The sequence below is a fragment of the Octopus sinensis genome, linkage group LG7, assembly GCF_006345805.1.
Source record: "Octopus sinensis linkage group LG7, ASM634580v1, whole genome shotgun sequence".
NCBI lineage: Eukaryota > Metazoa > Mollusca > Cephalopoda > Octopoda > Octopodidae > Octopus > Octopus sinensis.
Window position 1 is genome coordinate 113,265,560 of NC_043003.1, and position 15,289 is coordinate 113,280,848.

Sequence of the window (15,289 nt, forward strand, 5' to 3'; positions counted from 1 at the left end):
TATATATATATATATATATAATATATATATATATATATATATTATATATATATATATATATATATATATATATATATTATATATATATATATATGGGCGGGGGACAATGGCCCAGTGATTAGGCCGCGGTCTCGCGGTCGTAGGATTGCGGTTTCGATACCCAGACCGGGCGTTCTGAGGGTTTATTGAGCAGGTTTCCTTAATGGCATTCATTTGTCTCATATCATGCTGCCCTTTCACAATTAGGGCCATTCGTAGCATCCCTGTGCAGCATCCATTTTGCCCGTTTGACAATTTCTTTGGCAATGTCCATGTTGCATTGCCATCTTGAAGCTCGAAGAGAGAGTATTCTCTACCAAAGTAAGCAAAAGACCAACAGACATGGTATCAAAAGCTGTAAATGAAATTAGAGCGGTGTATTTACAGCGGTGTAATGAACCTCCCATTCTGGCAGATTAACGCCAGTCCATGTGCCATGCATACTAGTGCAAAGCAGTACATGAACGACATTAAGAAAGCGATCTAAACCGAAACAATGAAGAAAATGCCATCATGGGTTTTGAAGGGAGAAAAAAAGTGCTGATTTACGGAGGACCCCACCAGTCATGTGATGATGCTTATATAGCAAACAAGCAAATCCCTAAACGTCTCACCAGCAAAAAGTGAAGAAGGAGATAGAAGTGATGTTTGGAGAGGACCGTCAACTGCAATCTGATGACCCTAAAAGCTGTCAGTGAGAATCTCCGACATCAGATAAGAATAACCGAAAGGAAAACAATAAAGAAAATATTTAACTGGAACCAGGCAGCAGTGTACAGAAACATGAAAAGAGAAGTAGTAGATGTTATAGAAGCTCCTTCGCGAGAAGACAGATTCCTTCTGGAGGAAAATCTAGAGCGGAAACATGGATATTATCCGAGATGGTCTGTGAATGGAAGGAATTCGAAGTATTTCTTGACCTTGAATTACACCAGGCGTATAGCGTTGATGGTAATAGCCTTGTAACAGTAAAACAAAAACGTCCAGGATGGAAAAGCATCTAGAAGAGACTTGATTGTTGGATAATGCTACAAGAAGCAAACTTTCTACCGACCATATCTTATCAACCAGCAAACTCCCATTGAGAATTGTAGCATACCACACTGATTAGCTCTGGCGGAGACAAAACTGATCTCCAAAAGCAGAAACACCCACATGGTAAACACTTATTGGCCAATTGCATGCCAGAACTTAATAAATAAAATATATACAGCATCTTTAAACCGCTTTCTCTGAGACTATTGCGAAAGTAATGATATCATTAGAGTAAAACAAGCAGCTGGGAAGAAGGGAGTCTGGGGATGTTCCGAGCATTTGTTAATAAACAAAACTGTAATGTCAGAGGTGCGGGAACATGGAAGGAACCTAGTTCCAATGTGGCTAGACTACAAGAAAGCCTTTGATTCTCTTCCCCACTCATGGATGCTAGAAACTCTTCAACTTGCCAAAGTTCTAGTGAGCATAGTCAAAGCCAGAGCTAACCTGACTTCATCGTGGGCCATCATCTTGAAATTAAACACAAGGAGTGATTGTATTATCACTGATAGAATACAGTATTGCAAAGATATATTCCAAGGGAACAGCCTGTCTGTGATGCTGTTTATACTTTTTGTAAGCCCTTTGCCATTCCTGCTAAAGAAGACTATTAACGGTATCTCACTGGTTCAGAAGAAACAGAAATACCAAAATCACACACTATTTCTTTAAGGATGACTTGGAATTATAAAGGATATGGAGTTGGTGTTTGGACAGGATAAATGTTGCTCCATGCTTGGGAAAAGAGGGTAAACTATAAACCAGACTAGCAACATCTCCATCAATGAGTTGATTGTTTTCCCCTATATCTGATGAGGAATGTTACAGGTACCTATGGGTGGATGAAAACATGTCTTGCGTTGGCACCTTTAACAAAACACGTGTCACTAAAGATTATTGCAGCCAAATAAAGAAAATATAGACTTCGGAACTTTTTGAATTCAATAAAGCAGTGGTCCGCAATGTGTTTTCAGTAGCAGTACTCATAGCAACATTTGCGCTACTTGACTGGAAGGTTGATGAGATCCTAGACATTGATGTGAAAGCCCGGAAAATACTAACCAGCACACATAATTCCACATTAACCATGATGTAAACTGCATCTACCTAATCGAAAACAAGGGGGCGGTGGTTTAACATCAATCCAGACTGCCTTTGAAATATCATGTCATATCCCTTCGGCAACATCTTTTAACCACCAAGTGTCGAAGTGCATCCTTTGACCAAGTTTTCCTACACAAAACAGAGAGCATCATAAGACTTGGAAAGCGGCTCCTTGGGCATCAGTTCTTGTCTGTTAACCTTGAATATATGCCCTAAGTTGGACGACTCTACCGCAACACATCATCAGATGAAAGAATGAGTGTATATAATCAGAAGACCTTGCATGCATATGTTAGCAGAAAGCTCCGGGATGGTGGTAAGAATGTTACTCAAAGCTATCATGGATAAAGAACCGGATTACTAACTCCTACTTTGAAGGGTGTGCGCTTGCAATTCAGGTACTGGAATATCAACCAAATAAAATGATACCTGATGCACGAAATGGACTGAGACGCAGGAAAAGCAGAATAATGTGTGATAACCGATGCAGACCTTGTGAAGTTAACACCAAAGAAATCACCTACATCATAAGCAGTTGTCTGAAAATGTCATCATGGTAATATCTACTGATCAGACATGATGTTGCTAAGATACTGTATAATGAGATCCGTTGGAAGGATAGCCCTGAGACGAAAGAAATAAGAACCCACAATATGGTAGAAGCCAGAGCCACTCACTATAAGAATTAGTACACGTGGAATGTCCCAGTGAAAGCCTCAGTAAAATGTAGACGTAATGAAGCTGAGATTGTGATTTGGTATAAAGAAGAGAGACGATGTACGAATGTGGAAATCAGCTGCCCAACGGATGTTAACGGCTAAAATTCAGCGAAAAAGAAAATACCTATGCTGAACTATGCTTACAGTTGCTCTATCCAAATCACTAGCTCGGGTTTATTCCAGTAATTATTGAGGTACTGTGATATGATACACATTGCCTAAGTACCAATCTTGAGAAATTAGGTTTCCCAAAACCAAAAAGGAGAAAGCTGATTCGAAGACGACAGATCCAATTCATCACTGGAACTGTAAGAAAAGATTAAAACCCGCGAGTAAGCACATCAGTGGGAAGTTGGGGCTGGAATCCACTCAATTTTGAACGCAACACCAGTCTTCGTCTTCGGAAATATTGTTTCCTCAGCTGTGCTTACATCTCCTTCGTTGGCCAGCTACCAAAATCCTTCAGCAAACAGAATCATTAGCACGCTGGGGAAAAATCTTAACGGCATTTCGCCAGTATTTACACTCTGATTTCAAATTCTGCCGAGGTCGACCTTGTCTTTCATTCTGCTGAGGTCGATAAAATAAGTACCAGCTGAGCAGTGGGGTCAATGTGACCGACTTACACATCCTTCGAAATTTCTGGCGTTGTGCTACAATTCGAAAATCATTATTATTGATATTGTTTGTGTTAAGGCGGGCAAAATGCTTAGCGGCATTTCGCTTGAGTTTACCTTCTCAGTTCCAATTCCGCCGAGGTTATCTTTACCTTTCATCCTTCCGGGGGTCGATAAAATAAATACTAGTTGAGTTCTGGGGGCGATATAATCGACTTAACCCCATCCCGAAATTGTTGGCTTTCTGCTAAAATTTGAAATCATCATCATCATCATTAGTAGTAGTATTCTCACTTCTTGTATCAATGGTTATTTAATATGTATCTTTAACATATTTCAAATTATTGTTCAATTACCTACAGTTAATATTTATTTATGTTTGCTTATGTTTTTTTTTTGTTTTTGGTTTTGGCATTTTTCTCTTCAATTTTTCAAGTTCTGACATTGATTCTTTCCAGACAAAATGAAATAAAGAAACCATAATTTTTTATTTTTTTATTTTTAACGCGAAGCAATTATTAAGATGAAACGAATGAAAGAAATATAAAAAATTGTTTGTTCAAGTTGTTCTGTCAAAATAAAACCCATTCGTTATGAAAAGAAATAACTCGAGAGAGAGAAAGATTGTTTACCAGGCGAATCTGCTTCTCTCTGCAAGATTTTTGATTAATCCTCTTAAATAATTTGATTAACTTTAATTCAATTGAATCCAGTTTAATTGTGCTTAATGATTCCTATTTCCCTACTTCCGGTTTTCTGTTAATGTTTTGAATATGGTTTTCCATTTTCTTTTTCTTTTATGATTTTTTGGCCGGTACCTTCTACATTTTCTCGCATGAACACCACTCGAGCAGAATTCCCCCATTCCTCTTTCCCCTGTTCGGCAATATTCACTTCTTTTGTTATTTATATTGCCAGAAATTTTTACCAGAAGCTTTATAAAATGTGATAACTATTTCCGAAGTCGTCCCCTAGATTGAACATTGTTAGGTCATCTTATTTGGTTATTTACTTATTTACTGATTAGTAAATTGATCCATTTTAAATGAGTACATTTGTACTCAATTTCTAGGTTTAAAAAATACGATGAGAAAGCATATCTATCTATCTAACTATCTATCTATCTATCTATCTATCTATCTACCTACCTCTCTCTCCATCTATCTATCTATCTATCTATCTATCTATCTATCTACCTATCTCTCTCCATCTATCTATCTATCTATCTATCTATCTATCTATCTATCTATCTATCTATCTATCTTTCTATCTATCTATCTATATCTATCTCTATCTATCTATCTCTATCTATCTATCTATCTATCTATATCTATCTATCTATCCATGTATCTATCTATCCATTTTTCTTTCCCCGCCCTTTTTAAAATTTTATTCCCCCCTTTTTTGTCCTCCATCTTTTCCCTTACGATCCCTTTTGATCGAAAACCAAACCCATGTTTTTTACCCCCAAAAGAAAAGCTGTAATTTGTCCTGTCTGTGTGCAGCCCTGTGTGGCTAATAAAGAAACTTATCTATCTACCTATCTATCTATCTCTTCATAATAAAGAGAATGAACAATTTGAACATTCAAACTTTATGTTTATTTCCAGTTTGTTTTTCATAATAATTGTCCGACACCTGCTTCGATCACACTAACTGCATTTTGTTGCAAATTTATATGCAGCAATTCATGCATTATTAGTGCGATCTCTTCAGAGCATATAAGTGTGACACTGTTCGAAGAGGAATATTCCTTCGCTTTTAGTTTGAATTAGGCTTGATAGTAGTAGTAGCAGTAGTAATAGTAGTAGACTATGCTAATGAGTGTTAATATTATTATCCTCGTTTAATTCGGCGAGTTGGCGGAAGCGTTAGTAAACCGGGTAAAATACTTGGAGGCATTTCGTCCGCCTTCCACGTTCTGAGTTCGTTTTTCGGATATTTTCGGTTTGAACGGCAGTTTTTTCTAGCGGTGTCATATGAAATTGTCACCCATAATTATGACCCTAATATCGATCTATTGCATTTCAATCTGTTTTAGGGTTAGGGTGAGTTAGGGTTAAGGGTATCTTTTTTTTTCATAAATGTAAATAAACCTAATCTGTTTCTTAAACGAGGGACATATTCATACGGCACAGAATTTTTTTTTACCTCAATAGACGTCAGTAATTGGTTGAAATTGCAGAAATTGAAGAAAAAAAACAACAAATATCTTACAAACTATAGAATTTTCTCAATAAAGCCAAGAGAAAAAGATGTTTTATAAACACATTCTACAAGTATACGAAGTTTAAATTTTTTATTTACCTAGTTAAAAACTGCCGTTCAAACCGACTCATAAGTTTCCTGGCTCATAAGGGCCGGTTTCCCGGTTTCTTGGCGTATAGGTTCCCCACCTGGACGGGACTCCGGTCCGTCGCAGGTGAGTTGCAAGATGCAGGAGGTAAGAGTGAGAGAAAGTTTAGGCGAAAGAATCAGCAGAAGTTTCGCCATTACCTTCTGCCGGAGCCGCGTGGAGCTTAGGTGTTTCGCTCATAAACACACACATCGTCCGGTCTGAGATTCGAACCGGCGATCCCTCTACCGCGATTCCGCTGCTCTAACCGCTAAGCCATGTGCCTCCACTACCACCACCATGCCAATAAGAATAAATAATGTTGGCAATAACGAGGGATATTAACAGCAACGGTAGCAGCGGTGAAGCCATAAAGAAAAAGTTTTCTTGTGCCATGATCACAAATGTGTTCTAAATCATCGCACTGGTCTGTAAGCATGAGAACTGAAAACAGATGAAGGAATTTATTGAGAGACTTGAACAGAGAAGATTTATGTTCACTTATTATGCGCCAGCATCTTTTGGACGGAACAGAAAGAAGACAATTCTGTAAACTTGTCAACGGAAAGACACAAATTAGAGGGTATAACTTCAGACTAAGTTGAATTCTGTTTAAAGAATATATAGCAACACATCCATTTTGTGAGATATGCTCGTAATTTTAGTCACATCCAAGTTATTTTCTAGGATCTTTTCGGTTTGAACGGCAGTTTTTAACATAATTTCTAGGTAACTAAAAAATTTTAAACTTCGTATACTGGTAGAATGTGTTTATAAAACATCTTTTTCTCTTGGCTTTATTGAGAAAATTCTATGGTTTGTAAGATATTTGTTGTTTTTTCTTCAATTTCTGATATTTCAACCAATCAATGACGTGTATTGAGGTAAACAACATTCTGTGCCGTATGAATATGTCCCTCGTTTAAGAAACAGATTGGGTTTATTTACATTTGTGAAGAAAAAAAAGATACCCTTCCCCCCACCCCTAACCCTAACTAACCCTAACCCTAAAAGAGATTGAAATGCAATAGATCGATACTATGGTCATAATTATAGGTGACAATTTCATATGACACCGCTAGAAAAAAATGCCGTTCAAACCGAAAAGATCCATTTTCTATTCAGAAACCCTAACCCAGAAGCACTCAACTGTCCCCACGAAGAGTTGAAGATTGCATAATGCCTATATACTTGGGACAGAAAATTATCCGAGTAAAAATCAGCAAAAATACCATTGGAACTAGATTTCTGGCGGGTGATTAAGTGTGTAGTTTTGGAAGAGATTTGTACAATGCCAGGAATATAAAGATGCGGAAAAAAGTTATGTTGGGACAGGGTTCGAGAAGTTGATTCAGGTAAAATTTGAGAGGAAATCGCCGGCCTGATGGCGATCCCAGGAGGGTAGCAATAGGAGGCGGTAGTGAAAAGTAGATCTCGATGTTACAATTCTGGAAACACTAATTACCTCACGGCCTTCTGCAAACAACAACAACAACAACAACAACAGAGATTGACAGCTGAAAGTAGCCTCAAACACTATTGCCAGCATCACAAATTCAACATCACCAACAATATCAGCAATAACAGCACAAACAACCATCCGCAGTATGCCATAGCAGCAACAGTGAGTATACCACGAGCTCCAAGGATAAAGGCAACATAAAAGTACAGAAGAAACACTTATCGAAAGAGGCACTTCATCACCAACAACAGCTGCAAGTGACCATTGCCCCACACCAAAAACAATAAACAAAATACAATCATAATGCCTCCGCACCCAAGACATGCCACTCCTCGTTTAGAACCACTCAGACATGTCTTGTGTTGACGGGGACGGTAAGGATCTTGAATCGCAAAAAGGTATCCATGCAAAGAAAAGAAAAAGAAACGAAAACAACTAATGGATAAAAACAAATAAGTAACACTATCCCTAACAACATCTACGCCAGTACTGTCAACAGTATCACCACCTTGACCACTCTCAAGGACATTACCATTACAAACATAACCTAATTCATACATATAGCAGACAGATCATGCACCCCAACTCAAACAAAAATTAAATTAGCTACTCGGCCGTAAACACAAACAATAAAGAGCTAGTAGGCACCATATACCAACATACATCTCACACAATAACGACGCATCATATTGACTAATAGTAATCCAGCACGCAATAAAATCAACTAAATAGCTTTAGAAAATACATGCTGCGACGGAGGAGACGTTTGCACATCATTAAAAGTCTATACGAAGAACTGCTAACGGAAACACCTACGGTCACCATGGGGACGAAGTATCTGTATTTTCATGGGAATAACCTAAGTGATCCTTTCTCACTTTCTCGTACTCAAAACAGGCAGTGTGAATGCACGTGGCCAGGAGTGATTTTGGTAGCAGGTCCAAAAACCTCAGAGCACGAAATATATAAATGTGGTAGTTAAACGCCTCAAGCTGGAACGTTGGATGCGCCATTCCTGTCGACTCTTCTACACTCTTCCATTTTCTTACGTTTCTCTCACAGAACATATACGTCTTTGCCGACGAAAACCATCACCAGCTTCATCGAATTCTCTTTTAACTGATATACGTGTATGTGTATGTATGAATACACACATACACACACACACATGTGTATATATGAAACAAGTGGGTCAGATCCCTTCCGCTAGTCTATCCTGTCGTATATGTTTCATAATATTGTTATTTTTGCTAAATATGAGGGGTTTTCCGCCCTCTTCCGGTTCTCCTGTAAAGTTATTTTTTGCGTTTGATTTTTGCTTGCAACTATTCAACGTATCATTTATTGTGACTCCAGTTACCCCTCGCCCCACTGCTTGTACCAAAGTTAGATTCTCTATGTGAGGTTATATTTCTTCGGTCCCTGAGTCGACCTGTGAAGTATGGAATTTATGAAGTAGTTGGCAAGAACTGGTCATGTATTGATGCAGCTATTAAGATGGCTATTCGACGATGTGACTCATGTGGCGAACATCAAAACAAGCCATCCAAGCCTGTGGTTCACCCATGCATGCTATCAGAGAAACGATGGAGCCGCTTACACATGGCTCTTGCCATCAACTTCATGGGTACAAACTGGCTAGTGATCACAGACACTTCCTCACGATATCCATCAATTCATTCAACGTCATCATGTCCACTAGATCTGCTGGATGAGGTTATCACTAATTTCCGATATCTTCACACGCTGGTCACAGATAATGCATCAACTTTCTTTTCTGAAGAAGTTCAGAGCTGGGGCAAAGAACATGGGACCACACACCTAACAGGTGCACCATACTATCCAACTTTTAACGGATCAGCAGAACGTTTAGTGCAATTATTCAAGCAAGCTCTGAGAAAATCTTCTCTGCCCCTAAAACAAGCTCTTCAGGAGTTTTTAATGCAGTACCAGAGAACGCTGACATCCTGTGGACTCTCTCCAGGCGAACTCTTGATGTCCCGGCAGATTCGGACTAGGAGTGGCTCTCTTCTGCCCCCTCCAGAACACACAGCTCAGGACAAACAAATCCAAGGTGTCATCAAAGGCGGAGATGACAAGTGACTCAGGAGGTGTCGCCAAAGTAACCAAACAGTACAAGAATGATTATCCTGTATATGCACTGTACTATGGACATCGCCGTAACAAGTAACCCCAGTGGGTAGCAGCAGTCGTCACGAAGTTATTGAGTACTTGCTTCTTCAATGTCAAGGTCTTTCCTCATGGCCCAGTATGGAGGCGACACTGGGAACAGCTACGTCAGCGCTACGCTTCTGTGGATGACTGTGAAGCTGGAAATGAGATGAAAAATATTTCTGAGCATCCAGTTGATCATCCAGTGCAGACCCTAGAAGTGCCTCAAACTCAGAGACAGACTAGAGCACTTCTGCCCAAGACCAAACTGCCTTTACCAGTGTATGGACCGGACAACCGTAGACGATCCAAGAAAACACCCGAGCATAGAGAGAGACTTTATTATTGATGCTTTCAGTGTAGCGTCAGTTCCGGTGGGAAGGTGTTGTGGAGGTAGCTAGCATCTAAATCTGTCCAATGAAAATTGCTGGCATGCAATCTGTCCAATAGAATCAAATGGAAAGTAGCAGAATTCTTTTGAATGTTCTAATGGCTTATCACTTTATAAGCAGAGCTGGTAGAGGGATGTTTCTCCTTTTTGCCTTTTTCTTTTCTCATTATACACTGTTTGAGAGAGATAATAAGCCTCACTATTTCTACGTGCATAAACTTAGGTATGTGTGAATGATTTAAAACGCCACTTCCAAACCATTTGATATATATAAATCCATGCATGTATGTATAATATATTTTGTTTTATGTATTTTCATGCATATAGTTGCATATCTAGACATTCTCATATCTACTTAAAAGATAAACTGCTGGAAAGGTTTACAGTTCCAGTGATGATTTGAATCTATAGTCTTTGAATCAGCTTTCTCCCTTCTGATTTTGAGAAGGCTAATTTCTCAAGATTGGTATTTAGGCAGTGTGTTACATAACTCAGTGCCCCAATAATTACAGGTATAAACTTGAACTTGTAATCTGGATAGAGTAACTACAGATTTCTCAATAGTGCACTGATCTTCAGTTTTATGTTAAGATCCGCTGAGCAGCTGATTTCCACAACTGTACACAGTTTTTCTTCTCTATCCCGAATCATTATATCAAGTCTATTGCGTTAACATTTTATTGAGGTTTTCACTGGGTCATTCCACTAGCACACCCTTTTATCATGAGTGGCTATGATTTCAACCATATTGTGGGTTCTTATTATCATTTTTTTGTTTGTCCTCAGGGTTATCCTTCCGACGGATATCATAATACATTGTCCTAGCTACAACAATATGTTTCAACGGTTGATAACACCGTGATGACATTTTGATGTCACTGCTTATGATGTGGGTGATATCTTCGGTGTTAACTCCACTGAGCCTGCAAGGGCTGTCACATTTTACTGTTTTTCTTGCATCTCTGTCCCTTTTGTGCATCAGATATTTGATTGATATTTCCTGTTCCTGGATTGCAAAGGCACACCCTTCAAAGTGGGAGGTTATAATCCGACTATTGGTCCATAATAGACTGCTTTGATGAAGAATGTTACTCTCATCTTGGCGGTTTCTATTATCACAACCATATAAGGTCTTCTGCTTATATTCATTCATCCTTTGATCAGATGATACGTTGCAGTAGAGTCTTGCGATTCCTTTGAGCATGTATTTAAGGTTACCCAGGCAAGGAATGCTGCTCAAGGAGCTGCCTTCCAAGTCTTACGATGTTATCAGCCTCATGTATGCAAACTTAGTCGAGGGATGCACTTCGACATTTGGTGGTTAAAAGATGTTGCCGAAGGGATATGATACGACATTCAAAGGTAGCCTGGATTAATGCTAAACCTCTGCCGCCTTGTTTGTGTGTGTATGTACTACGTATGTATGTATGCATGCATGTATGTATGTATGTATGTATGTATGTATGTATGTATGTATGTATGTATGTATGTATGTATGTATGTATGTATGTATGGGTTCGTGTGTATGCAGCTATGAATTTGTTTCTGTGACTTGTCCTCATATTTTAGTGATCATCAAAATCCTGGTCAATCGAAATAAAGATCATCATTATTATCATCATTATTCGACCGTGGTCGAGAGAATGGAATTTACCATGCTACGCCAGACTTAACGGTCCATCATAGCATTACGGAGGTCCTGTTGCTGGATGCCTGTTTCCCTGGAGATTACATCAGGGTAGAAGAGTGTGCGCCCTCTGGTATCGTGAGTAGATGGCTTCCAGAGGAGAAGAGTAGAAATTGCCTAGTTTTCAGCTCTACAACAATGTCCAGCAAACTGGACTCTCCTACCTTTCACAAGAGATGACACAAATATCAAGCCTTAAAAAGAAGTAAAAATGAGGCAAAGAGTTTTTCATTCATCTTACAAGATCAATACACAATGGTAGTAGTCAAGTACTGGGCTCAGTTTAAACTGACTCTGCTTCCCCGGACAATATGCAGCCTGGATGGACATAATTACTACAATTATTAGTATGATGATGATGATGATGATGATTATTATTATTATTATTATTATTATTATTATTATTATTATTATTATATTATTATTATTTTTTTTTTTTTATTATTATTATTATTATCCTCATCATCATCATCATTTCTAAATATGCCGGCTGACGTGTTCATAAACTGAAGAAGCTTTCAAAATACTCGGTATGTGTCCGTCTGTCAATATTTCATTTCATTCCATAGACTTCCACATATTTTTGTATATTATATATTTATAACGGGTTTGTTTATTTGTTTAGAAATATGTATTCATTTATGTATTTAAAAATATGTATTCATTTATTTACCAATTCCTTCTTCTTCGTCGTGTTTAGAATAATAATAATGGCGTCGTCCATCAATAGTTGCTAGAAAAATATCCCGACGCAATATGATTACAAGACATCAATTTACATCACTAAATACAATTTTGACATTTCAAAATTACCATTCTCTATGAAATACAATATTGTTATTTCTTTTATTTTCCATACTGTTAGATAACCAAAACCACAACAAACTTTGTACGATGATGGCGGGTTCTTTGCTTATTGTTTTAGTTTTTAGTTTTTGGTTTTTGCCAGCTAGGTTTAATTTTGCTGGTTTTTTTTTGTTTTTTTTTTTTTGCTTTATTTGTTTCAGTTCCATGTTTTAACTAAAATAAAAACATTTCAGTGAAACGAGGTTGTTAGAAAGTCCGTCGGGTGGACAGAGGAGTGATATTAATTGCTGCTCTCTTTGCTCTGAGTTCACATTTCTCCGAGGTGAACTGCGACTTTCATCCTTTCTGGTTTGGTCAATAAACAAAGTACGTGCTCAGCGCTAGTGCCGATCTCTCTCTCTCTCTCTCTCTCTCTCTCTCTCTCTCTCTCTCTCTCTCTCTCTCTCTCTCTCTCTCAATCAATCAATCAAACCATCACATCTTGGGTGTTCCATTTGTCTGAAATAAGTGGGGATCGGTAGTGTGTTTATGCCTGTGTCTGCTCGCGACTACACGGAACATAAACAATTAACGAAAGCATGGTACACGCTACCGAGTCATCTGCGATGGAGAATGATGACTGTGCGGAGTGGTGACATAAACATTCACTCTTATGTGTGTTTATGTATAGCTTCATATAATGTGTGTGTATGTGTGTGTGTAATGTAATACACATGTCTATAAATCCGTGTTCCGTGTACTGTATGAAGGCATAAAGAAGACCTATTTCTTTACTACCCACAAGGGGCTAAACACAGAGGGGACAAACAAGGACAGACAAACGGATTAAGTCAAATACATCGACCCCAGTGTGTAACTGATACTTAATTTATCGACCCCGAAAGGATGAAAGGCAAAGTCAACCTCGGCGGAATTTGAACTCAGAACGTAACGGCAGATGAAATACAGCTACGCATTTCGCCCGGCGTGCTAACGTTTCTACCAGCTCGTCGCCTTTCATAAAGGCATAAAGAACACCGTCAGCCTAGTCATAAGCAAGATGGTATCACTGAAAGCCATAAAACGCGAGACCATCAAAGACAAGGGCAAGCGGATGGAAAGGTAGGTGGAGTATTACTCTGAACTCCATGGCAAACCACATTGTGGACAGTTTTCTGGAACGTCTTGGAACATCAAGCAGTGATGGAGGAACTAGATGTATTGCTCAAGTCTGAAGAGTAGAATGAATCTAGTGACTATTTATTTTCCACTTGCAAAGCATCAGATTTGGGTGACATTCCATAAGAGTCCATGAAGTGTGTAAAGAACAGATTAATGTAGCAGTGATCGGAAGGAGCAGAGCCGTAGAACATGAGACTTGACTTGACTTGACAGCATTCACCCGGGGTGGGTTGAGCTGGCTTCATTCATCCTCAATGCTGCATCTCTCACAAACGCCGACCAGGCCTGGCGATCTGAGGCTAACGACCGCGTGATCTCCAACCACTCCTTACTCCAGCGGCGAACGCCGTAGATATGGGGGCCTAGGTTGGGTTCCAGATCAGCCTTGACTGTCATCAGCCAGGTTTTTCGTTGTCCGTAGAACATGAGGGACTACAATATTGTCCTTAGTACATAAACAAAAGTAACTGCAACAGTAACAGGGGAAATATTGCAGAGTATCACCTGGAAGGCCTTTGCCCATCGTGATCTTAAATAGGTTGCAGAAAATCGCTGTAAATACATACAACGTCTCTCATTGCGGTTTGAGACGAGAATGTTCTACAAATAACGAAATCTCCTTTCGACAATAACAAGAAAAAAAGCAGAGAGCCAAGACAACAATTCTGCATCACTTTCGTTGATCTCACAAATGCTTCGAGCTTGTGAATAAAGCCTTGGACACCCCTCTGCCATTACCATCAACAAACGTGAGCTGGAGATACTACATTCATATACATATACATCGACTCCACCATCACAGACAAACCGTTGCTAATATCTGAGATCAAAATGCATACTAGTTGATAAACCTGAGCACAGGAATGACTGACAGTGAATGTCAAGGAAAACAGAAAGCTAACACTGTTCACCAAGATTGCTGTCTACAGAATTCCTGTAGACCCAGCACACTGCTTTATACAGTGAGAGCTGGATCATCTATCCCTGACGCTACAAGATGTCCCAACGCCTTCCACCTAGGCTGTCTTCGATGGATTCTGTACCTTAAGTGAATTGACCAAATCAACAACAATTATGTTGTCTCTCGCACCCGGATACCCAGACATCTCATCTACATCAACACCGTTGACCGAGACAAGTCCACCGAAAAACCTAGTATACGGGGAACTGGCTACCAACAAAGGTATCTGTGATTAATACCATCTTTGTTTCAAAGATATCCGCAAAAGAGACAGGAAAACTCTTTACATGAGCTTTAAAATGTGAAGGATCATTGCTGGAGATCGCTAATACCAGAAACTTGAACTTTATATAAACGTTTTAAAAATATAAAAGAGAGAAGAGGCTGCGGTTTGGTATGGAAGAAAATCAAAATCGATAGAAAAGAAAACTCCAAGAATAAAGCAACTGACAGTCTCTTTAAATGTATTTACCACTTTCATATAGTTCTGTTTAGTCGCAGAAGACGCTGCTTTGTCAACAAGACTGAAACAAAGCGTTCCAGATGCAGATCCATTGTCTTGCGAGTCTAAAAGTCCATCTAGAAGATGCAGGAAGTAAATGGGGATGGGAAATCACAAAGTATCAAAAGGGAAGAAACCTATATTTCTTTGTACTTCAGAATAGATTTTTTAATCCTACATTGCTACCAGTAAGATTACAGCCACGTATAAAGTCACAAAGCCTCGATTGTAACGTTGCTTGTGTCCAAAATAGCTGATTGTCAAATAAAACAGCTCACCATTATTTGAACAAGTACG

At 38.9% G+C, this 15,289-nt stretch overlaps 1 protein-coding gene across 1 annotated transcript in view; it reads left to right on the plus strand.

Annotated features, from left to right (window-relative positions):
• Positions 1 to 9,414, plus strand: part of LOC115214519 (uncharacterized protein K02A2.6-like) — a 26,638-nt gene extending 17,224 nt beyond the window's left edge. The window contains exon 4 of the mRNA XM_029783719.1: positions 8,668 to 9,414. Within this exon, the coding sequence (XP_029639579.1) occupies positions 8,668 to 9,414 (747 nt within the window). The remainder of the gene's footprint in view (positions 1 to 8,667) is intronic.
• The last annotated feature ends 5,875 nt before the right edge of the window (positions 9,415 to 15,289 follow it).